General features: G+C 48.2%; 2 protein-coding genes across 2 annotated transcripts in view; one reads left to right on the top strand and one right to left on the bottom strand.

Moving 5' to 3' along the window:
- Positions 1-641: 641 nt before the first annotated feature.
- agpat2 (1-acylglycerol-3-phosphate O-acyltransferase 2 (lysophosphatidic acid acyltransferase, beta)) lies at positions 642-10,891 on the bottom strand. Its single transcript, XM_037485091.2, has 6 exons — positions 10,354-10,891; positions 5,725-5,858; positions 4,533-4,708; positions 4,220-4,315; positions 3,454-3,526; positions 642-3,342 (listed from the first exon to the last, which is right to left on the bottom strand). The coding sequence occupies exons 1-6, from the start codon at positions 10,527-10,529 to the stop codon at positions 3,185-3,187; spliced, it is 813 nt and encodes a 270-aa protein (XP_037340988.2). The 5' UTR covers positions 10,530-10,891; the 3' UTR covers positions 642-3,184.
- Positions 10,892-24,015: 13,124 nt separating this feature from the next.
- The window catches only part of LOC119226272 (formin-binding protein 1), a 21,338-nt gene continuing 19,490 nt past the window's right edge, over positions 24,016-25,863 (top strand). Inside the window, 2 exon segments of the mRNA XM_062559014.1 lie at positions 24,016-24,292; positions 25,467-25,582. Coding sequence (XP_062414998.1) covers positions 24,203-24,292; positions 25,467-25,582 — 206 coding nt within the window. The 5' untranslated portion in view covers positions 24,016-24,202.

Raw genomic sequence — 25,863 nt, 5'->3', positions numbered from 1 at the left:
GTTCCTCGGTGCAGCTGTGTGTGAAGCCCTACTGTCCCAGGGGCCGACATGCACATCTGTATTTATCTATGTAAATTATGATTACGTCGCTATTTTCATCTGCGCTCCAATAGATATTTTTACCTAGTTTTGTAACATTTTTTTAATAAGGAGTCTTAATCAAAACCCCTTGTGTGCTTCCTATTATTGAATATTCATTGCAAGTTGTAAACACGACTGATGTGAGAGAAGACAATGTCTCCATGAAGCTAAGACAAACATTGGATATCTGCTGTTGGTCTCTGCAGTATAATCAGTCAAGTATTTAAAAACCCTCTACTTCAGGATCAACACTTTATTGTGCAAGATGCTCATAATGCAGATAGAAAGAGGAGGAATGATAATCGTATTGTTTCAATCTTAAGTCTGGTGGAATTTCACCAAAAATTGTTTCTCTTAGGACTTGATAAGATTTGTGCAGTTTTTGTATTATGCAAAAAATTGACAAACTACGTGTGAACAGGAGCCTTTATATTGTTTAGGATTCCCACAAGCCACCTTTTCATTGTTGAGTTGCACTGTGTGTCACTGTGTGTGTGTGTGTGTGTGTGTGTACCTTCCACCAGTGACTGAGATCAATGGAAGGAAAAACAGGAATTTCAGTGCACGTCACTTAAGAAAAGAATAATTGTTTTTTTTATTTATTCTTTTGCAAGGCATTCACATTGATCCAGAAAAGGTGAAATCAATAACACTACATCATCAATATTAACCAAATACTCTAATGGCCGTCCCTACCATGTGTGCATATTTAAAGACGCACACACATTCATTGAGATACCACACACACACGCACACACGCACACACGCACACGCACACACACACACGCACACACACGGCCCTGCAGGATGTGCTGCTGTTTCTCATATCCACGTAAAGCTACCACCAATTACACTTTTAATGGCTTTGGTGAAAATCTGAGAAAACTTTGTTCTTTGCTTCCCTCCCAAACTCAGCATGAAAAGTGCTTTATTAGGGTTAAGAATACTTAGAATATTTCATTTGACAGTATCTTAGTTCGTAAACAATTGCCAAAAAAACGGTTGAGCTGATTCTCCACCGGTTCAAGCTCATGACATAAAGCTTATAAATCACACTTTTGTATTACAAAACAACAAAGGGATTGACAGGAAATGAAATGACTTTGTATTGTATTAAATTTGGTAAAGTACTTCATAACATTCAAAGCACTCGCTGCAAAGGGAAGTCTCCCCTCACAGATAAAACATAAATATAATCAAACTAAGAAGAGAACTAGACAGAGTGTGCCCTGTTAGTATTAATACCAATAGTTCATCAATAAGACGACACTGGTCTTGCAGTGGTGCCCATGAGCAAACAGGCTCGGTGCCGAACTACCGATGAATCCATCCACAACAAACCCTCCGTTTGTGTGCTCAATGCATTTTTGTGAAGCCAACTGTACGAAAGACGCAACCCCCCCCCGTTCGTATAAAAACCATTAAACGCATTTCGTCGCACACAAAATGTCCCGAATGCTGAAATCCGACGTTTGAGGAGCAAAAGCGGGAAAAAAGATTTATGGACTTTAGCAAACAGTATAAAGGCAGTGAGCAATGTGAAGTTGAAGACCTGGATGTAAACTAAAACAGTTCAGTCGGTTCTACGCGGTTAGGAGTCGTTACACATTTAACAAAAGCAGAGAAAAAACAATACGACGTGCGACAAACTTAATGCAAAATGTCCACAACGCTTTAAGATAACGAAATATTCTTTTGTGAGGTTCAGCTCGATACCAGTTATTCGCTAAAGTTGAACTAAACGGGGACAAAAACACTCTGTAGGGATGTAGACAGGTTTGCTAGTAATTAGTGAACCTTCAAGTTAATCTGAAACAAAGTAAATCACAACAAGCATCTCATGATTCTACCCCCCCCCCCCCCCCCCCACTCCTACTACGAGAGCTTCCTCATTGATTAGGCATTAGTTCATAGCGAGAGAACGGGGAGCTTTCACTGGTCATGGCACAGCAGGTAGCTCGCACTTTGGAACAGTAATGCTTGAAACGGTTGGACATTGCACGGTATGAAATCATTTTTTGACACACTTTAAAAATAGGTTCACCTGTGAGGTCTTTGGGGAGCCACCAAAACAAAAAAAAAACAAAAAAACATGCCAAATACAAGATTACCGGATGTAATAATAAATATAAAGCAAAAATACGGCGAGAAGAGGCCCCTCTCTCAACGCTGCAGGCTGAATACTTCAAAGCTTTTGGAGAGAAACCGACTGAATGTACGTACGATACACCCACAACGCACAACACTGAGAAACCCATCGGTCCTCGGAAATCCAGTAATTCAGTGCAGATGGGTGCTGTTGTTGCACACGGCTTCTTGTAAACTGGAATTCCCCGCTTGCTGACATCATGAAGTGGGCCTTTGAGCGATTGGTCACCGGGTTGAAGAGCCAACATGGATGCAAACTTTAATTCATAGCGACGAGACCCAAGAAGCCCGCGGAGGACCTCTCACCTCCACCAGTCTGGGAAAGGGGGGGAGGGGGGGGGGGAGAGCACACTAAAAGGAAACGGAAGGAAGTAGCTGGGGCACTTTGAATATGTTTGTGCATGGTTTTTTTGTTTGTTTGTCCAGGCTGATTCAAATAAAGGCAGTACGGGAGGAAAAGGAGAATATCCACTGACATATAGAGACCGAAGGACAGCCAAGGAGGAGCAAAAAAGATCATTAAAAAGCAGCAAAGCAAAAAAATAAAATAAAGGAGGCCCAGAGGCCTCCGTCATGCATGAAGAGCACGTAGCATCTGTGCTGCCGTCCGTCATTCCGCTCACGGCCTGCAGAGCAGCGCTGCGGCTGCTGGTGGAGGAGGAGGAGGAAAGGGGAGGAGGAGGAGGAGGAGGAGGTGCTGCTGCTGCTGCAGACACAGTGAGTGTCTGGACCGACCGCGCTGTGTGGTCGGGCCGGAGCCCGACCGGACCAGGCGTCCACTAGACGAGAAGAGATTTCATGACAAGAGACGGGTGTCACGTTGTTGTTTTTTTCCCCTCACCAGGTAATGGGGAAAACCTGGGGGGGGCAGGGGGAGGGAGGAGGAGGAGGGGTGGGGGGTAAGTCTCAGACGGGGACGTAGGAGGAAAAAGGAGGCGGGAGCACGGGCTAATGTTCAGCGCCTCGACGGCCCGTTGCTCGTGCGTTTGAAGTCGGAGACGTTGAGGAAGGCGGCGCGCATCAGGTCGAAGGATTTGTCGCAGAGGGATGAAATGTCGTCTGACGTCATCCCCTTCGTCTCGATCTTTGGGAGGATCCTCAACCTGACGGTCCCTGTGGAAGGTACAAAACCTCAGTCAGGAGTCCGAGGGAACATCGAGTAGCTTGTTTTTTCTTTACAGAAATTGAAAAAAAGAAGGATAAAAAGGGGTCGAGCCGAGTTACCAGAGTTGAACAGCTTTTCCTTCCGTAGGTAGAAGTTGCTGTAGGAGGAAAACACGACGGGTATGATGGGTACCTGAAGGACAAGATGGAACCCTGTCAGACAGATGAGGTCATCATCGCCTCTTATTTACATTTAAAACTTAAAGAACCTTATAGAAAATGTGTTTCCTTAGAAGGAGCAGCAGGGCTTTATTTTTCTGAACCAAACAGATATCAATCTTCAACAGTACAAACACACCGCAACATTGTTGCCTGGGGCCAAACAAGTCGCGGTTTCTGGCCAGATCGCATTCAACAATGTTTTTTAATTTGTTCCACCTGCCAGACCAGAGAGTGTGTGCTACAAGACGTCAACTCAAGAAAAGAGACCCCCCACCTGCATTTACCGAGAGAGAGAGAGAGACGTAACCGCTGCCAATCACTCTGGAGCCAATGTTCTCTAAAATCCTTTAAAATCATTTGGCATGTGGACGGAAATGATGAAAGTGCCCTGACGGCCCAAACTGTTCCGGAGCATTAGAAAGCATTCCCTCCCTGCCCGTAACGTTGCCTTGTGCCACATTGGGCTGCTAGCGCCCCCATGTGGCTGCAATCAGCATGACGCTGGCATCGCTACACTCCTCTAGTAGGCCAAAGGTGGCGCACAAACCCTTCCTGCTTGCAGGATGACGAGTGAGTGAAGAGGAAGTGCAACATGTGGGAGTCTGAATCGACGGGCTTATGTAGGCTGTGCCGACGGCAGCGAGGTCAGAGGCAAAGGGCTCACCTGTGCCTGCACCGCCAGGTGGAAAGCCCCTTTCTTGAAGGGCAGCAGGTCCTCTTTCTGGTTTCGCGTTCCCTCGGGGAAGACCCACAGACGAATCTGTGGAGGTCGAAGGGGGAGGGGGGGGGAGGGGGGGGGGGGGGGGGGGCGCAGGGTAAGAAAACGGCGATTAAAGAGCCATGTGACAGATTAGAAAAACCAAGAACAGCACCAATTAGAGTCAATGTCCCGTGACATAAAGCATGAGGTGCTAGTTCTTCAGGGACCTAAACCACCACTTGGGCCCCCCCCCCCGTGTCGACCGGCGTCCCCTCACCTGTTGGTCCAGCATGGTCTGCGCCGCCTCGGTCATGACGCTCTTGGCGTCGTTAGTCTTCTTGCGGTTGATGAAGACGATGCCGCCCAGCCAGCAGATGAGCCCCACTGTGCCGGCGTAGACCAGCTCCTTCTTGGCGATCATGGTGCAGCGGTCCGGTAAGATCTCCATCAGGCCTGAGGAACGCACCACGAGAAAGAAGAGAGTGCTGTTCATTCGCTGTAAGCAGCGCCGATCATGTAGGCCCGATTCCAGCTCGACCATCAAAGCCCGAGTTACATTATACTGTTTTTTCTAAATATAGAAACTGTTTCAAAGAAGGGGGGAGGTTAAAATAACTAACAGTTCATCTCTCTGGGGCCCTGTACAAACCTGGAATTCATTAAGTACAGTATAAAGTCTGCAGTTATATAGCGCCATAAATGTGATATTGGGAGAAAGATAAATCTTCCGTTTATTGATAGTTATCTCCAGTGATGGCTCCAACATTGTGAAATTAGACATGACCGATTCCCTTTGGCATGAAGGCAGCTGGTGCAGGAGATAAGGGTGAAAGACATCCGACACACACACACACACACACACACACACAGACACACACAAACACTATTAGAGAAAGCGGGTCAAAGTGTGAGAAAAAAACAGCAGAGCAGCTCAATGAGTCAACAATGAGGCAAGAAGACCTGAGGGAACAATATAAAGAGAGAGCGGGAAACACCGCGTGGAGGTACAAAGCTCCTCGCCCTCTCATCACGCCAGCCCAGGGATGAGCAGCTGCCAATGGCTGGCGTCGCCATGGCAACCTGGACGCCAACATCGGAGTGACAGGCGCGCTGTGAAATGTGCCGTGTTAACTCTAAAGCGAACGATGGCAGGGACAAGGAGGATTAGCACTTATCAATGCTGGGTTCGGGTTCAACAAGCTCAGCACTTTAATCTGCTCAAAACAACAGAAACTGGAGTAAAGGCTGCAGTGCGCACAAGCGCCTTGCATCATTCTCAGTATTAACCAATACAAATACTTTCAGGCGGAATTTTCTTTTTCAAATCACTGACTGCATTTCCAAACCTCTTAGAGATTGAAGATTATGCTGAAACCTATTTCCAATAAGTAAAAATAGTGGAAGCGACCTAAACGTTCTGGTTTGAAAGGGTTTCGTTCCCAACAATCAAGGCACAAATCAGCACCCACCCAGAACGTCCAGGGAGCTCTGGTGGTTGGAGATGATGACGTACGGCCCCTCCGTCTGCAGATGCTCCCAGCCGCTGACGTCGAAGCGAAGGCCCAGGAAATACTTCACATGGCGAACCAGGACGCGGATGATCCTGAGAGGGGGGGGGGAAGAGAATAAATCACAGCCCTTAATAAAAAACACAAGTTAGAGTCCTTAACCCCCGAAATCCTGCATCAGAAGGTGGGAAATAATGATGGAATTCATGAAGCCGGCTGACTATCGTAAAGAAGGTTGCGAGGATGCAAGTTGGGAAACTGAAGGTTTGACCTAAAATCAATGGCAACATGTTCTGGTAGATTAACACTGACCCCGTTAGCTTTATTGGTTTCTTGGTTGGTTAAATAATTGCCTGCAGAAAAGAGAACGCTCCAATAAGCTTTGAGAAGGAATGTCCAGCCATCTGCTGCGGACACAAGCACAACAAACCAAATCAAAAAGGTACGACCCCCCCCCCCCTGACATCTGATGCTGCTAATCTGAGGATCGATCACATCTAATCAATACCAGCTGACACAGCAGGGGCGTTCAAAGGCCACGGTACTTTGAGATTAATGCTTCACTGATCCAATTTGAACCCTGCCATTTCAAAAATAAAGTAAATATCACTTTATAAAAGATACTAAACTAAAAGTACATGATGAATCTGAAGATTATATTCCAGTTTAGTTGATTTGTTTAAAAATATGCTTTCCACGTTTTCTGAAATTTTGTTCCATTAAAAGATATCCATGAATAATACGTTTACCATCAAATATTCCAGTTCTTTGCAGAGAATATAACTCAATAATGTATCAAAGAAGCATTCATTTATTTTTTAACAAACTCCACTTTATTTCCATCGTATATATAATATATCCAGTATTTGCACCATAGAAAATAAAAATGACTTTTTCACAGACTTTTCCCTCTTTCTGGGTTTGTCTTTTGAAACAGACGTCACCCAACCACCAGATCAGATCAGAGGTCTGAACTCGGTGAAGGAAATATCCACGGTGACCTCTGCCCTCACCAGAAGGAGTTTAATGTGATTCCAAACAAACTCACTTCCCAACATATAGTGATCCTTTCTCATACAGCACTCACACCCATGAGAGTTTCCCTTTGGCCCCGATTGGACTGTTCAAACCCTGCCGTGTCCTCAATCGAGTCACTTTCCAACTCAAACGCGCAGTTTGGCAGCTTATTTAAAAAGTGTGTTTACTCCGATGAGCCTTGTAGCAGTGCTCCACTTACTTCTTCGCCTGGATCTGGTCTTCCCCAGTAACACGAAGCTCCCACGCTGCTGGGAAACTACTGGGCTTCATCCGATTGTCTGAGGAATAATTCTCCTTTTAACATTCAGCGAAACGACGCACTGAGGAAGTGCTGCTTTCTACCCGGGGCCTCGGGGGGGTGGAACAAATGTTTGCAGTTTGTATATATCTGTAAGTCGTCTGGACAACGTTGAAGTCGAAATGACTACAAGCTCGAATGATAACCGTGAGCAGCGAGGCGTGAAGGGAATTAACCACAGAGGACAGATTCCTCTCCCCCCCCCTCCTCCTCCTCCTCCTCCCCCCAAGACTTTCAAGTTACCAGGAAGGAGATCTTCTTTCTCGGCACTCAATCCTTGAAATCTCATTAAAATGATGCTTATTCTGTTGAAGCAGAAGCAGATTCCACGGCTTTGACTTCAGCGCGAACAACAAAACGCACGGATCCGATGCAAAGGTTCCACTGCGGCCTAAAGCTCAGCTGGCTGAACCAAAACGCCTTAAATCGGAAATCAAAGCGTCTCGTAGGGAATCCCGGTGGCCTGTGTGTGATTGAGGCATCACAAAAAAAAAAAAAAAAAAAAAAAAAAAACAATGTCCCCGGCTGAAAGTGCTCTCCGCTGAGGATGGGGGGCGGGATTCTATCACATGGTTCTGAGTTGTACGTTTACATTTTGAGTTAAGGAAAATAAATGTAGAAAGTATTTTCTCCCCCGTCGGGGGGGGGGGGGGGGGGAGGAGCGGACGGGGAGCAGACATTCATCAAACCAAAATAGTTTTAACGGCGCTCCGTGGAAAGAAAGCAGCGGCGTTCGCAGGCCTGTGGATCGATGAATTGATTTCCTCTCCCCAGCTGAGAAGCAACAGTCGGCCTGAAACAGGTGAGCTCACAGACTGGAAGCCCTGGTCAATAAATACGTCTAAAAATAGAAATCGGATGAAAATGTGTTGACCAGAACCACAAAAAGCGACATATTAGCTGATGAGTCTGCAGGCGGACTGTGAAATGAACCACCAGCATTAAAAAAATGGTTGTACCTTCTATTTTTAGTCATCAAAAGGGATTTTACGGAGAAAAAAAAATCAAAAAGGTAAAGCTGAAAATGCCAATCAGAGACACAAGAGCTAATTTCCTCACGCTATCTGTAGTAAAATGAGTTTAACCTTTAAACCAGAACAGTCTTCGGGTTGTCTTTCGACACAGCAGTGACAACATACTCAGTGAAGTGCAAAAGCCACTGGTTATGTAATGGCAGCCAGAGATGCAGCATGTTTGATTGTTCAAGGGGAAGGAAATGGCCTTTGAGTCTTTTTATGGCCTGTCCACAAAGCTTTCTGTGGTCCATTTCCTTATCAGTCTATAAGTAAAGTACATGTTCCTAGGGACCACATAAGGTGATTTAGCTTGATTTGTTTCCAGCATAAATGCAATTCAATCTGGTTGCACTCAGGTTAAACAATTAAGCCTGACCGGTTACGCCTGCCAGTATTGTACCAAGAAAGTACCACCGAAGCTACTGGGTGCTAAAGGTCAGAAAGTGGTTGATTACAAGGTCACATGGTCATGATGACAAAATGCAGGATTAATTTATTCAGAAAGGCAGGGAGAGAGGAGTGGTACTTAAAAAAGGTCAGTCACTCAACAGAGGGACAACATTACTGCCTAGTCAAACACTATGAGGGACCAATGGGAGTCTCCCACTCGTGTTGAGCCTCAGGAGTGAGAAAAGTAAACCTCTGTTGCCCGGAGCTGCCATTGAGAAAAAAACACTAGCAATAAACTGAAAAGCAACCAGAGAGTTCTGGGAAACGCATGTGCAACGTGAGCAGGGACAACGGTGCGACGGGTTTGCTTCTCACAATGCGGAGGTCTGTCAAAAGTTCACCGTGTGGCATTCGAGACCTCTGAGTCAGCTGTGAAGCAAACCCCCAAACCCCCTGAATTTAGGCCTTTGTGTCTGCCGGTAACATTCCCGCCCTCGAATTGGATCACAGCGCTCCTTCTGCCGGAGCCGGCTGCCGAACCCCAGTCGGTCCCGGTGCAGGTTCTGATGCCGATTGAGTCTCTTTGTCACAGTCAACAGGTCCAGAGGACCTTTGAGCAGACAGAATGGCACACGGGTGCAACACGAGACCCCCCCAAGGCTGACGCGCCTGACAAACAGTTATTACAGGATCAGCGAGCTCCGCTGTCAGCAGATCGAGGCGGTCGAGGCTGCACGATAACTATCCAGTAACACAACTCTAATCACAGAGAAACCCGCCATTTGGCAGCCGTCTCTTCAAGGTAATCACTTGAGCGCAGTGATTCGTGTCCGGGAATCAATCCTGCCTGACTTGGTTTAACCACAACAGGAACCCCCCCCCCCCCAACTACAAAGTGAGCACTGACACTGGAGGCTTAACAGGTATCACTTGACCTGATCAGTGTGTGTGTGTGTGTGTTGGGTCTAAGGTGACACGTGATACGGTCAATGTGTCATACCCAAAGAGCCAATATCCCGTATTAACACACTGATAGTGACCAATAAAGAGTTTGTGCATATGTTGGAAAGGGAGCACATTTAGTCAAGTGCTCTCCTTTTTAAAGGTACTTGTACTGTCCTTACTTTTAGAACCTGACAAAAGATGCTGTTATATAAACTAGAACATGAAAAGTCAATATTTCTGATTAGCCCTCCTCGTGTTGGAACTGATGAAAAAACGTGACTTTATTTAACACATTTTACTTACAGTAAAAGACCCGAGGAACGTCACCTTTGGTTGTTTAATTGGATAATACATAACGTTACACCACTACCGCTGTAATGACTGCCGTGACGGGTCCCCGCAGGGACGTCCGCCCGAACAACGGTAGCCTTGTTGCCATGTGCGGGGGGGTGAAGAGGGGGAGAGAGAGGGAGGGAGGAGCGGACTAACGCGGACACAACGTCCAACTCTAGCCAACGCTAATGGACACAAGTTAGCGGACATTCTCACGGGGAAATGTCACGACCGTTACCCGAGGCTAGCACGTTGAATGTTAGCATTCTTCATCTAGGCTAACGTCAGAGGTGTCAACAGGGGCTAACGTTAGCATACGTGTGACATCACTCCGGATCACGTTTATTCCTCGTTATTCATTTGTAAAAAAAAAAAATCGAAATGTCACACACGTTGGTACGGTGGACGAAGTCACCGACGTTACACATTAAAAGAAAGATAAAGAAAAAAAAAAGATTTCCCGGTGCCGTTGCTGGTCCGCGGCTAGCAGCCAGCTAGCATGCTAACGTCGGCTAGCTGTCAGGCGGCGCCGGGGGAGCAGCGACATTTCTTATGCACAACAAAACTCACCTCATGTTCTCCACGTCTCTGCCGCCGCTTTTCAGGATGCACAGGGGGATGGCCAGCAGCGCCAACACCATCATCCAGCCCACGTAGAAGCACTTTTTGAAATAAAAAACGAACGTGCTGCTGCTCCACATCAGGAGCGGAACCAGCAGCAGCGGTATCACCCATAGCACGTCCATAGCGATGCTGTGGTGGTGGGGGGGGGGGGGAGAAAGTCTCTCTGCCAGCCGCAACACACACACACGCGATGTGGAGGAAGGAAGGGAGCGAGAAGAATAAGAAGAAGCGGCTGAGGACGCTGGCCAGGCTGCGGTGCGACAAGGGAGGGAGGCACCGCTAACCCTGCCGACCCGTTACGCCGTCAGGAGGAGTCCGGCTGCCCGAGAAGAAGAAAAAAAAAAGAGAGAGAACGTGTACCGGGGATTTTTTTTCTTCTTCTTCTGCTCATCTGTTGCTAAATGGCATCATGAGGTGGAGTCAATTCGTCATCGGTTGTGTTTTTTTTTTTCTTCTTCTCCATTTCCGGTTGCTGGAATTACGGCTCTGATGTCACAGGTTACTTTTTTACAATGTTTATTTCACATCCAGTATGATATTTAATCGACAATAACTTCCAAAGCACCGGATCAATTCTATCCACAATCACAGCTCTTATAGGATTTTTTTTTAAAATTTTTAAATTTTATTTATTTCAAGTCTCGCGTGGCCGGGCATTCGAATTTCACTCTGCTATAAAAGGCCAACATAGATCCACTGTCTCCACATGGTGAGAGCGGTTTGGCACCCAGTTAAAGCGCAACATGTCTAATGGGATTAGCAGTGATAATCAAGTCCTAAACCATAATCTGACACTGCCCAGCGGCCCTGACTATGAAGTTTCAGCCCTGTCCAAGGGGCTCTACTTGACCTGATTTGGAAGATTAGGATCAATCACTGATTAATCCTGATTTAATATGTGCGTTCATCCCGGTCATTGGCAGTCATTTGAACTTTGTACAACACACAGAATGCTTTTCTGTTGAGTGGTACAAATAACAGAAAAGCGTGTGACAACAATAATGCAATAAAATATAAAACAGCATTTTTTGGAAAACTATGCACCATCATTCAACAGTTCAAACATACAGTATCCATAACAAGGCTTTAAAAAAAATGTAATGCGGATACAACTGTTTGCTTTAGAGAGTGTCATGTACTGTTTACTCAATAACTCAAATGTCGTGACAAGATGTGATGCATCGAATAAAGAAGGAAACCTGCCACTCAGTTATCACCAGTGCGGTCTGAGTTGTGCATGAGTGTGTTTTTGTTAGTGTTAGAGATGTCTGTGTGTGCGTTCAGTAGTTACGACGTGCGCGGTGCACAGCAAAAACGTCAGTGTTAATTCAACTCCCATAGAGTCAAATTTACCATGGTGGTAAATGTGTTTGTGTCCTCGGCCTACGTTTGGTACTTTGCATAAGAAATTTAGAGGATTTCACAAAAAAAACTACTACTGACTCAATGACTTTTGACAAATACAGCGTACATATTGTTGAAAATCTGGTCGCATCTGCCATTTCCCTTTTTTCTTAAAAATACAACCACAAATACGGCTCTCCCGCTTTCTCACTTCTGCTTATTGAGATCAAAACAGCAACAAAGTGGACACAAAAAAATGTCAGTGAAAGTTTCCTGAGGAAATGAAAGGGCCACCTCACAGACCTCCGAAGCCCCACGGCGGTCGAGAGGAGCCTACGCGGGTCAGAGAGAAGATCCAGATGTTGCACGGATCGAGGGTTCTGGGACGTCACATCCAGGCCCTCTCCAATCAAACTCCAAACCATCTGGAGATTGTAAAAGCCTGACGGATGTTTTTTTCGGACAGTGACGAAAAGAGGTCCAGTTTGTTGTGACTGGACGTCCTGGTGAAACACAAGGGGCTTCGCAGACTCCCGAAGGCGTCAGAGGATGAGGGTGAATCTGGTCATGTGTGCTTGGATAAATAAATAGGCCCGAGCGGCCATATGCCCCCGATCAGAGGGTCGTCTCTCGTCCTCTGAACTGAAAGCAGGCGGTTAAAGCTGTCGATGTGACGTGAAGAGGAGGCCGGACGACCTCGGGTTCGCGTCACCGCGCCGCCTGCGGAGAGCGAGGCCATTCAGGGGGGGGGGGCTTGTTTTGTTTTTGCACGGGGCGTGCTGTAACAATGGTTATCGTTTGAGATTTCAGAGGACATCAGTATTCTGTGACGCACAGAGAGGTGCTCGACACTCACGGTGACAGCTCTAGCGCCCCCTGCCGGTGGAACTAAGTTTCATTTCATATTTACGTGATGTTAAAAAAAGGCAGAATCCGTGATTTAGCTCGTTTCATTAAAAAAAAGAGAAAAAAAAGACAGGCACCAGAACTTCCAAAACGTCAGACTGAATGAATAAAATAATGTCTTACGTTTGGCTAGTGGATGCCAATAGTGGTTTCTGCCACCTACATTTATATATGTTATCAATAAAAAAAATTAAAAGTGCGTCAGTAAATGCAACACCGGAGTTAGTTTGTTCTGGACTTTTTCATTTAAATATTTCTATTCACTTAATATTCTCTAAAGAGCATCACCCTGCGGTACGATATTTGACCACTAGATGGCAGCGTCGTTGTAACGATATGGCCATTGGATTAATACGGAAATGGATTTCTAATAAACGTAGGTAATGATTCACATGATTAATCAACGACCACTGTAATTATAAGTGTGGATATTGCTTCTTTCTAACCTGTAAACAAAAACGTTTTTGACTCCACTGAATGATACGTGTGATTATTTAATACAATTATGTACGTGCTCTGTTAGAAAAATCGATTAAAACATCTGATTTAATTTTCCTGTCATCTCTTAGTAAGAGAGAACACAGCGGGGACCGGCAGCATAAAACCACATGTTACAACAATACACCCTACACGACGCGCACAGACCAAGGCAACACACTTCAGAACAGTTAACGATAAAAGGGTGGAGTAAACGGAAGATGGAGTACTTTAGATACAAAGAGAGAGAAAGTTGGTCATGGTGTTTAAGCCTCGTGGGGTTTGTAAATGAAACATCTGCCGAGGGGGTGATGGCCTTTATGACCCCCCCCCCTCCCCAACACAATATACTTATAGGCCCAAGCACGCAAGGAATAGAAAGTGAGCACCGATAGTTGTAAAGGGCTTTATTGGCCACCCCCCCCCCTCCTTCTCCCCCCTCCCCATTCCCACCCCCTTCCTCTCTTGCCTGTGCGCGCGCAGGAGCAGCTGTCATTGGCTCGGAGCGGGTGCCCGCCGCATATCGCGAGTCTCTCCTGTCTGAAGACTGTTTTGTGCGGCTCTTGGCCATCTTGTATCAGGCAGGATGAGAAGATGATGAAACAATTATTATAAAAGGAAATAAAACACGAGCACAGGAGCGCTTGTTTCCCCTCCCCTCCACCCCCCCCCCCCCCAAAAAAAAAAAAAACAGGAGACGGTCGCTGACTTTGAGTATTCAAAAAAAAAAAAAAAAAAAAAGGCGATACGTCACGTTTGCCGCTGTGCGCGCGGAGAACACCTCAGAAGGAGCTGTGGATTATTCCGAGGACGTCGGTGTGAAACCATGAGCTGGGGGTCAGAGCTGTGGGTGAGTGTCCGCTGCTGCACTCTCCCTTTTTTTTTCCTTCTTCTTCTTTCTGTGCGCCTAACTAACGGTTCCTCGTACACGAAAAGGCGTGCGCGCGACGAGGCGCAGTGTAATGTGTGCGCAGCTCGGTGGATGTTCAGCCTGCGGCTCCGGCCCGACATGGTCCGGTCCGACATGGTCCGGTCCGGCCCGGCCCGGCCCGGTACGCAGCCCCCCCCCCCCCTCCCCGCCCCCGTGCGTGGGTTTGCATCTGGCACGATGGGAGTGTGCGCGTGTGAAACATCGCGCTAGCGAAACATCCATTTTAGTACACGTTTCGAACCACGCTCTGGACACACACACCCCAACACACACACACACACATACACTTGTGTTATAGCTGGTCCCGTCCAAACTGCGTGTGTCTGCGTGTGTGTGTGTTGCGCCGTGACGCTTTGTTTTGTGGGTCGCACGCTCTGACGAGCCTGTACGTGCACGTTACGATGCGTTTTTACAGTATCACACTGTCGCGAGAGAAAGCCTCTCATTCGTCTGTTCACGGAAGCACTGCTGTTTCATTAATTCTAGAAGCTACTGGTTAACACACTAGTTATTGCACAGGTTAAACGCTATTCTATTCCTTGTTAATATCAGTTCTGGCAGTAATCTGGCAGGCATTCACTCTGATACCCAACCTCCAATTTGGGTTATTATTTGAGCACAAGTTGTCTCTTATGAGTTTCATCACAGAACCAGAAGGACCTGCTCTGCCTTCTGCCTCTGAATGTGTGATTGGGTTCATCTCTGTGAGCAACAACAGAGACTAAGTAGACCCTCCCACTGACCATCCTACGATAAATTCCTGCGCAACGATGTCACTCTTTTCCTGAAATCCACTTCTAAGGATTGCTTAACTTCGTCCGCGTTCCACGGTGCAGCCCCCGAATCCACCAGAGGTGTTTCCCCTTATTCAGACACACTGATGGGAAGGGGGTGGGGGGTGGGGGGGGGGGGGCATGGGGTAATAATGAAGATTACGGGACTCGTGTCAAACCAGTTTTTTTATGACTCGATAATAAGCAGCTGCAGGGGAGAGGAATTCCTGTTATTCCATCCATCGGTGACAGAGCGTGGAGCGGCGTGGAGCGGCGTGGAGCGGTGTGTCTCCGGTGCGTCGTGCAAACGTGTGCGAGTGCGCTTGCAAGTTGCTTCGGGGATTTTTTTCTTTTTCAAACTGAAACCTGCAGGAAGTCAGGTCACACCTTATCGAATTCAACTCGCGACCCGCAAGGCCGGAACCCTCAGCACCTTGGTCGCAGTGCTGCAGCGCTTCCTCTTTGTTCCTCTGATCAAACTGCCGTGTTAGGTCAACATTGTGAGCTATGTTCTTTTCTTTCTCCTCTCTTGCCAAAAGGGTCTGCAGGTAGTTAAGCCATGTACGCCCTCTCCTTTCTAAGAAATAGAGGAGGGGCAGCCCCCCCCCCCCTTAAATTCTACAGTAATTTACCTGATCCAAAGTTCACAGAGAAAAACCCCAAAGTGCTCCGCATTCTTTCTCTCTCCCAGGGATGTCGGTGTATTTTTTTTTTAACCTGACGTCTGCGATGCTTGACCCGAGGAACAGCGCTGGTGCGCAGGTAGTCATGCAAAGCCAACACGGCCTGGAGACTTTCTGCTTTCATGTGCACCTTAAGTCTGGAAAACATTTGAACAGGTTTTTTTTTTTTTAACAGAGAATTGTGTATTACAACCAGATGCTTTGCTCCCCCCCCCCCATCCACACACCTTGTTCTGTGCAGCAGACAGAACCCAGCGGTGCTCATCGGGTTCCTGTCGGTGGATTCGCACATCGCGCAGGAAGTTACCTTGGGGCTATTTGTGGGGCTTCAACTAACCCCTTTTTACTATCAGTTATTCCGCAGATCATGTGCTCACCAAGTAGATATGAGACAGACTGCAATGGGGGGGGGGGGAACAGTGACACTACAGACACGGTACGAGCCGAAGGGGCCGCTCGAGGACAGTCTCCGCCGTGCCCTTCTTCCTCCCATCTGCAAATATCGAAAGGGTGCCAGACCTCGCCGAGTCGGGTGACGGGGGCCGATCTCCGTCACATGCGAGCACATTTAAGAACCCTGAAAAAAAACCACACCTCTGTGCAAACGCAGCCGAGGAAGAAGGAAGTCAGATGTGGTGAAACATGTGACTGTGTCTGGTCAGGGGCAGGACAAAAACAAAAAAACAACCAGTAATTTATAAGTTTATAAGTTTCATAACTAACAATAGAGGCATCGCACTTTAATCAATCGCTGAGTGAAAGTGAGTCGTTCTGTACGAGATCGCAGCATCTCAGCAGGAGGCGCGAGTAACCGGGCCTAAGTGATGATGTCAGAGGGGAGCCAGACTGGACCCCACACACACACACAGAGCCGATATCAGCAGTACAGTACCCTCGAATGTTGAAGTTGGACCCCAGTGGCCTTTAACGAAGCGACCACTACACCTTTTTCACTATGACACACCCTCACATGTTTCACTTCTCTGACGTGCTTCCTTCGGGAACTGGGACTTTTCTCGCAGTGGCCTGAGCCGGGCTGAGTCTTTTCTGTCTGCGGGACGAAAAAGGTGTCTCACCGGCAAGGCCGCAATGGACAAGGCGACAACTACGCTGAGAGAGCAGCAGCTCAGGGTGAGTCGAACGGAACCCACCGGGCCCCTCCGGGCCCCTTTCGGGGCCCCACCGGGCGCCGTTTCATCGCTTCAAATATAGCGCGTTGCTTCGTGCAGAGCTGTGTGTGTGTGCTGTTGCGTTGCCGTGGGAGACGGCTCGAGAGGTGTAATTGTAATTGTCGGCACGCTTCTGTCCGCTGGCCCCAGGCCCCCCCCCCCCCTCCCCACTCCTCCCCTGTTTTGGCCCCCCCACCCCCCGATGCAACCTAAGAAGGGAAAGTGGATTTGTGTGGAGAGGCTACTTGTTTTTCTCTCGTGTCATTAAGTGGGGCTCCAGACTGAAGTTCAATCAAAACCTCATGGTCTTGTGTTTTTTTTTGGTGGGTGGGGGCGGGGGGGCAGGTGGAGGGTTGTGTAATATAAGTTTGCAACAGCTTGGGGCAAAACAGATTTCCTCATCCAGTGCACTTCCAAGGCTGAAACCCGAGCTAGTTTGTCTCCTTCTGTCCCCGGGGCAGAAGTCAGTGGGGTGGAATGAGGGGGGGGGGGGGGTACAGACAATCCATTCACACCCCCACCCCCCCAACACTGAATCTTATACTCATCGCCACCCACCTGCTGACTCAGTGAAACCGGCCCGAGCCTCCTGAGCCCCTTTCTTTGAAGAAGCACCGTGACAGTAAAACACTGATGAATGGTGTTGGGCTGCACCGTGGGGGGGGGGGGGGGGGGGGAGGCATTCTGACTGATGTAAGTACACTCTGACGCCTGTAAGGGCACCGTGATGAATGACAATCAGAAGGCCTTTCTGTTGTGTCCGACCCTTTGTCTGCACGCACACTACCTCGGCTTCTTCACGAGAATGTTTTCAGAATTTGAGCTTAATTAATTAATTAAGTTATTTTTTTATACTTCAGTTTATAAGCAAATGTAAAAACACATTTGAGAGCTCCTAGTATCACAAGTACTTTGCATATCTGATGACATCTCCAGGAAATTGCAGCATTTCCTGTGCTTTAAAAAACGAAATGTTCCATACGCACATTTAGATGTCCATTTTTGACATTTCCATGTCCTTCCGCTTCCAGGTCTGATTCATTCTCTCGTGTTGTCCACCAAAGGGTGACTCATTCCTTCCCGCCACGGACCGGCGGGGGCCCCTCTAATCTCCAGTCAGGGCCTCTGCTGTTGTTTTTTTTTTAAGCCGGCCTCTAATCTGCTGTAACAGTGGCCATTACACCGCGGCTGCGGCGTGAAGCAACCCGCCCCCCCCCCCCCGCGGCGCTCCGCGCGCCGCTAATTACCGCGACGCGCCGCAAGGTGTCTGTTGCTCCTTTGGCTTCGACGGCAAAAAACATGTTGGAAGCCGAATTGAATTGTCACGTATCGAGCGCAGGATTCACTCATCTACCTGCACACATTGTTCACTATCCCCAAGGCACATCTGCCACACCTGCAGTGTGTGTGTGTGTGTGTTGTGTTTTAGACACGTGGTGAAGACGCTTGGGCCCTTCTGTTTTCATGAGGCTTCGGGATGTTCCTTGAGGCCGAGGCGTGGTGGGTTTGCTGCATCGTTGGAGAGCAGCCACGTGTTCTCCTTAAAAACATCGATAGTGCTTCCACGTGACGCCCTGCGGCTTCCACGCAGTTCTCTCCCGCTTGCCTGGAAACATTGGAGCTTCCAGGAGATGCGTCCGGCTCTCCAGCCCACTCCTCACTTCTGCTCACTTTACTTTACCAGTTGGAATTATCTTTCTTCATTTAGAAGTTCTTCATCGTTAGTGGGACGCCGTGGACGTTCATCAGTGTCGATGAGGCCAGACAGGGAGGTCGATGGTGTTACTAAGTGGTTTTTGGCGGTGCATGGCATTTGAAATGACAGACATCCGGGCTCACACGTCTCCCCTGAGGAGGCCTTCCCTCGCGCCACGCTGCACGTTAGCATAGAGAGGCCGGTGCAGCTGTCACGCGTACAAAACGCTTTAACCGCCCGAGGAGATCTTCCCTGGATGACTCTCCTGCTTGCTGTGCTTCTTCGGCGTCCATCTTTGCTCATATGATGACGTCAAAACAATTTTTTTTTTTCTGATTTGTATTTTTATTCATTTTTTATTATAAATTATTATTGAACTTTCTGAAGTATTTTTGCAATGTGAGTTTGGAGTTGTGTTTTGGAATAAAGGGTTGGAAAGCTTTTAAATGCAGTTTGTTTTTTTCGATTCATCGATTAATCGACCGAAAAATAATCGACCGATTAATCGATCACCAAAATAATCGTTAGTTGCAGCCCTAGTTTTAACATGTTTAATTGTTGATCTTCATCCTGTATAGAATAGAGGATATATCAAATAGCTTATACACTAATAACAACCTCTAAATGAGTCAGCATTTTTGCATTGCTGGTTCCCCTGGTCTCAAGTTTCTTACGTTTTTGGTGAGATGCTTGTTTGAGGTTTGCGGTTTACACAAAGCTTGAGAGGTCATAATGCAAGTACATGTCAGGTGTTTTTTCTAAATTAAGAAGATCCTCATGCGTCACAAAGAGGACGCTAGCTAACCGGCGGCTAAATGAGACGCGACCGTGGTTGTAGTTTGTTTAAAGCATCGCATTAGCTTTTTAAACCACGACCACAAAGTTTAAAGTGTCAGTGGAGCCTGGCAGAACAAACCGTGTCATATTATAAACGTATGTCTGGGGTTTATTCTCTGCACTAATCCAGAACCCAGAGGAATAATCCCACGGGCCTTTTCTGTCGAGGCAACCGGTGCGACGCTAATGTCGACGCGCTAGAACAGCTACGTGTCTCGCCGCATGGAGGGATGCGACTTGTTTGACTTTAAGTGAACCCGATATGACAGAAAAAAAAGAAAGTCTATTTTTGAACGCAACTTGTGAGCAAGTCACACAAGTCGGTAGTGAATAAACCACATGACGTGTGTTCAATCCAGTCTGTCATTTACGAGCAGCGCGCTCGCCAGCAGACTTAAGTACACGTTAGCGTGTTCCCGCTGGCATGTTATAGCAGGGAAGTACAGTACTCATAAAAAGGTAGTATTCTCTACTGTGTTTCTAAACACAACTTGGAGACTCGCCTGAAGCCTCCATAGAACGCGTGCGACGTCCGGTACTGATCTCGCCGCATGGTACGATGAGTCGATTTTTGGGTATTTAGTATTTAATGGGACAGGCCTGCCCTTGATACAGATCACCCCCCCCCCCCGCGCCCAGAAAATGTTTTCCAGCTACACCTGCTCTAAACGTGATGTAGATGCAATTTCTTGCTACTCACCATGGATACCAATGCATTAGCAATGAGCTAATAATTGCATAGGCACATCAGGTCCTACCGTTGCGGATTCATCCCTCCATCTGTAACCCCTTTTTTTTTGTTTCAGCTGTCACTTCCACCTCGTTGTGGACCAGCCGATAGCTTCCCGTCGCAGTTTTTGCTGCGTTACGCACGTCGTGCTTTGCAAATGTCGAGGTTTGAGCGTTTTCCTTAATTCCAGAGAATGCGTTATGTAAGATTTAAAGAGCTTTATCTGCCCAAAAGGAACAAACACAGCTCAACCAGAACAATGGCGAACGTGTGTCTGCCGGCTCAGCGGGAATAATCCACTGAACCGCCCGGCGTCCCATTGGCTAGTTCAGGTGCTCGGGAGGGAGGTGTAGTAATCAGATTAATGACAATGTTGTTTCATCAACTTCTCCGGGCCGCGTACAACATTTCTGTTGTCCCCCTCTCGCTGGACCTTTTGCATTCGGTGTGTTGATGAGTATTTCCTCTGATTACCAGGATGTGTGATACGTTACGTTACTACTGAGTACCTTTGCTTGACCCGAGCCGCGTTCCTCGCTAGCGCTTCACTCCTCGCTAGATGGATTAACCTCGTTTCGGAGAGAGAGCCGCGTCCTCTTTTTTTTTTTTTTTTCGTCCCGTCTTTTGCACCCGAAGGCCCGAGACCATGCTGCGCCGAAAGAGCGAGTTTTTTGTCTTCCTGGAGAGCGTCCGCTCCTTGAAAGCGGACGCGGACGCGGACGCGGAGGAGCCGAGGGAGGAGCCCCCGCCGAGCGCGTACGAGGAGTACCTGCAGCTGCTGATGCAGATGAAGACGACGAGCGGCGTAAGTGAGCGGAGGCGCTCGGTGATTCTCTTTTCCCCTCGTGAAGCGAGGGAGGCCCTCGTGCCACTCGCACGGTTCTGCTAGAAAAGACCACAACTTGCAGGACTTTAAAAGAAAAAAAGAAATTCTGCAGTTAATATTTTTTTGTCCATGAATGAGGGGACCCCCCCCCTTCCAGTCACTAGTTTTATTGAAATTAGGAAAACCGGCCCTGTGTACATGGACGTTGGTGGAGGGGATTAAGTAACAGCAGGAGTGGAAGATAGGAGGGAGAGGGAGGGGTGGGGGTGTGGGTGGGGGGGGGCTTTATGTACATGGAAGCATGACACACGTGTGCATGCGCCAACACACACTCTCGCATCGCGGACCAGCAGAGGCGTCGTTTCTATTAATATCCACACGGTATGCAAACAAGCGCTCTTACACATAAGGTCACCCAACCACCCGCCCCCCCCCCCCCCCCACAAACAGCTGCTCGTATTCAGCAGAACGGACGAAACGAACACAGGACCACTTCCTTGTGGTCACCTGTGTTTGTTTTGTCCCTTCATCGAATCATTTGGGAATCAGACCCGTTAAAGGGCCGACGCGCCCTCGGGAACCAACGAGAAACGGCGCTCCATTACTCGAAGCACGTGACCTTTTTTTTTTTCAGGGGTCACGCCGGCCCACGGAGGCATTGTCGCCCCCCCCCCCACCCTGCTTTCTTGCACAAAGCGCCGTGTGTGTTTGTGAGAGAGGGTTCGGCATCTCCCGCTGGCCGGACCGCCCACCTGCAGTCCGCGGCCAAGTTCTGGGTCCCTTGTGTCCCTCCTGTGGGTCCTCGCTGCCTGCTGCTGCGGTGGGTGGGGAGGCACAAAGCTTCGGGTCAACGTGACCACCCAACAGCGTTCGCCTTCTTCCGAAGACGCAGCTTTGTCCGAGTGAGAAATAATTAAAGAATTGGCCGGAAAGCCTCACCTCGTTCGTTCTCGCTGCCGTCTGTCAGCAGTTCGAGGACCCTGTGAGTGACTCATTCATTAGTCTTCACCATCGTTTGTTCTAATAGACAAAAAAAAAAACCCCACAGAGGCAAATGGGTGTCACGCACATCTCCACTGGACTGCGGGTCAGAATTTGCTCTTCATGGGACAGTGAGCTATTTGGGCTTTCAGTCAGTCTTAGTACAAACACACACACACACAGCTCCTGCCCTCTTTTGCTCAAACACAAAAGAAAAGACAGAAGCATCGCGAGGCCTTTTGTACCATTATCCTTGCAGCAGAACATCTGTGCCCCTCAAACACCCCCCACTCGGTCTCCACCGGTTTCCTGTCAGAGATGGACTCTGTGAATGTAAGTTGGAGGTCGAGTTTGGAAAATGAAAATTTGATTTTAAAAAGGTCAAGGATACGTTCATTTATTTGTAGTCCTTGCAGAAATTAAGGCAAAGTTGCAACAAATCTTTGCCCCCTGGATCTTTACTTTAAAAGTAAATTAGCTTTAAGTTAAACATCATTAGTTTAACACCAATCCATCCGATCTACGCTACCACCCCCACCGATGAAAATCATGACACGTCTCTTTCTCTCATTTTTCATTCATATTTACATAATTGTATTACTGTAATCAGCGATTTCCTGTTCATTCCCCTCCGTTTACCAATGAGCCGCCTCCCCCCCGTACTTCCCTCCTCTGACGCCTTTAATGGCGCATCGATCTTCCCTGTGATCATCGGAGCAGCACACACCGACCCCTGCAGGGGTGGCGACGCGGAATAAAGCAAGAAGTGTCCCCCGGGGGAGGGGGGGGTTTCTTCAGAGGGTTTTTAAAGACAATCCCGTCATCACCGACCTTGTAAAAAAAAAAAAAAAAAAGGTTCCACCCACGCTTCTCTCTTCCTTTGGAACCCAACAATGGAGCCACCTCGAATCGGTGATCTCATTATCTCGCCCCTTTAATGCTCCCTGAAACGGAGGTGACCTTGTCAAACAGTCGTCATTGAGTGCGTTCAGGATCCAATCTAATCAGCAAGCTGAAAACAAGAGGTTTGATCTGAATTGGTGGCTAAACAACGCGCTTTAGTTGAGAAACGCAGGCCCCAATAATCCTCCCATCAGCAGCTGGGACGGGTTGGAGGTCGGGAGGCTGATCCCTAAACGAGCCCCGTGCTTGTTTCCTCACGTATATTTAGTTCATGTCTCCTTTTGTTCTCCCATTTCCTGGATGGGATTAAAACAATATTTGGCCGCGCTGTTCCATTTTTATTGTCTCTTTCATGTACTACTGCAGCGAGTGGGATTGCGTCCCGAAAAAACAAGCAGAGTGGGGCGGGTTTTGTTTCCTCAAGGGACCCCCCCCCGCCCCCCCGCCCCCTCCTCTCTCCTCCCTCCTTCCGCACACCACACTTATTCCCTCCTGCAGGATCAAGGTCAGGTGTCAGAGGCCGCAGATGACAGAGTGGCAGTCAGAGTTGAACCAGGAGTTTTTATTTAAATTTTTTTTTACAAAAATTCCACCACAGGTTTAAATATTGTTCTTGTATCCAGCTGTGTCGGTGCCTTCATTATTTGCATGCACGTTGCGCACACGTGACGTGAGCAACTGGAAAGAGGAGTTAACTGACAGTTCTTGTGTGTGTTCACGCTCTTAAGCATTTCTTCCGAAAGGTGCTCTGCAGTTTCTGCGGAGATGAAGAGGCAGAATAACGTTGTTGTTAATGGCCTGGAGATGGAAAGGAGCGTTAAAACCGGGTTGTGGGTTCTGTGATAATTCATAAATCAACCACCAAATGAAGAATAACTCGCATGGCTCAGAGGTTTAAAAGTCCCATTTGGCGAGCGGTCGATCCATAGAAGCACAGGGAGTCTTAAGATTATGATGATAATAATGTTCTGTTGTGCCCCACTCAGATCCATTATTTATTATTTATTATGGAAAATTACTTCGCTCCGGTCTTATTCCATTTTGACCTCCATCCCGGCATGTTAGAGTTAGAGTTAGAGTTTATGAGATCACAGCAGCCCCTAAAGTGAATCCCCTCCCATGCACTCCCTCCTCCCCTGATATTACTCCTCCTTTCAGCCCCCTCCCTCTGCTTCTCCTCCTCTGCCATCCCACTCACTCCACCTTACGCCTGATGGAGCATTCCGCCTGAATGAGTGTGTGTGTTTGTGAGGCAGCCTCGGCCCCTCTGATTTCTCGCCTCCTGACCAGAACTACCGGGAATTCGCTCGCTACAACTGTGGCGTCTCTTTGTTATCCCTCCTGAGTCCGGAGGGGGGGGGGGGGGGGAAGCCAGCGGACATTGTTCCAAAACCCGGACGCTTATCTGCTATCTGCTCTTTCGGATACCTTTTGGGAATGGCCTCGTGGACGCCTTTCTCTGACCTAACCTCAGCCTTTCGTTGAGCTGGAGGGAGGGCGGAGGAGGAGGAGGAAGAGGAGGAGAAGACGACGAGTTTAATGGCATCTTTTCCAGGATTTGGATATTCCAAAAGGCATAGCATTCCAAACAGAGACTCGCTGGAGAAGATGTTGCCGCTGCAAAAAAGGGTAATCCCAGCTGTGTGTGTGTGGAGAGAGGAGGGGGGAGGGGGGGGGGGGGGGGGGGGTTGTTTTGTGCATGATGTGGCTGCAGTGACCTGGAGCTGATTGTCGTCTGCTCTCCCCCCCCCGGGATGCTTGGCGATGATGAAGTAATGCTGTTCGAAGACTTTTAGCTAAACACTTGGTCGGAAGCATGTTGTAAAATGGAGAAAGTGAAAGACCAAAAGGTGTGAAGAGGCCTGCAGAGTGATTTGGATTCAAATGCCTTATTGTTTGGCTTTATCTCGCCATTCTGCTCTGTGAGTGGCTTATTGCTGATTGATTGCTCATTGAAACTGATTAACAATGCAGGCTTGAAAAGACCACCCCCCCCGCCCCCCCCCCCCCCACCCCACCCCACCGTTTCCCGTTCAAAAGTGCTCCTCGCTGTTGTCGTCCTCGAGCGTTTGAATTGGGGGAGTCGTTGCTGCTTCGGAAAAAAAAAAACTACGCTCCCCCAAAAGCACTCTTCATCACCACAACCGCTTCCTGCGCCTTCATTATGAAAATACTCTCAGCGCAGAGATGCTTTGAGCGCTCATAGAGGACGGGTCGCGTGGCTCCGCTCAGAGAATAGGACCTTCACGCGCTTCACACGCCGTCAGCAGGACTCCAGACATGGTGGAGGAGAGGATGGGGGACTGTTGGAGTCACACCAAGGTTGTTTTGCTTACTGTTCATCTTTAAAAAAAAAAAAAAACCTCACCCTTGCGTTGATTAGTGTGTGCGTGCGTCGGTTGCACATTGCAAATGTTCTGTATCGACGGATCCCGAGACGTGACCTCGGGCCCCCCGACCCGGAGGCTCATTTTTGTTCGGGGGGTTCGGTGATGAGTTCAGGCCCAGCAGCCGTGTGTGGTTATCGGCGGCGAGGGGCCGCCGGTGTACGAGCTGCACTCACGCGTCAAAGCGCGTTTCGGGTTATCTGCAACTTAACGCCAAAGTGCGTCAGTCGCAGGCCCGGGGAAGGTGTGCTCCTGGGATGTTTTGTTTCGGTGGTTTGGTCGCTTCGGCCTGGTCTGCGGGTTGGAACAAACGCACACATGTGCCTCGTCGATCTGCTTCAGAAGAGGCGGACGGACCGTACACTTTCACCTGGCATTTGAACACAATGAATGATTTTGTCCCTCTTCTTCTGCAGGATCAGTTTGACAACTTGGAGAAGCATACGCAGTGGGGGATCGAATTCGTGGAGAGGTACACCAAATTTGTCAAGGAGAGGTCGGAGATTGAAACCAGCTATGCAAAACAAATTAGGTGAGTGCTCGAGCTGATTTATGACCCATGTTCAGGGTTCGGGGGGGGGGGGGGGGGGGGGAATAAACCCTTCTGCAGCAGGGTTGACAGTGACCTCTGACCTCTCTCTTGAGTGATAATTATCTTACAGGAAAAAGTACTTTAGCAGCAAAATATGAATAAGCATAATTGCTTTAATCAAATGCAGAGGATTTCTGTTTCCTCCTCCTCTCTCTCTCTCTCTCTCTCTCTCTCTCGTGCATGCACACTGTCTGCTGTTGCTAGCGTCTGCTCCAGGCAAG

Source organism: Pungitius pungitius, chromosome 18 (assembly GCF_949316345.1).
Source record: "Pungitius pungitius chromosome 18, fPunPun2.1, whole genome shotgun sequence".
Lineage (NCBI taxonomy): Eukaryota > Metazoa > Chordata > Actinopteri > Perciformes > Gasterosteidae > Pungitius > Pungitius pungitius.
Note: the sequence above shows the minus strand (reverse complement) of the source record. Positions and strands in the feature narration are given on the sequence as shown.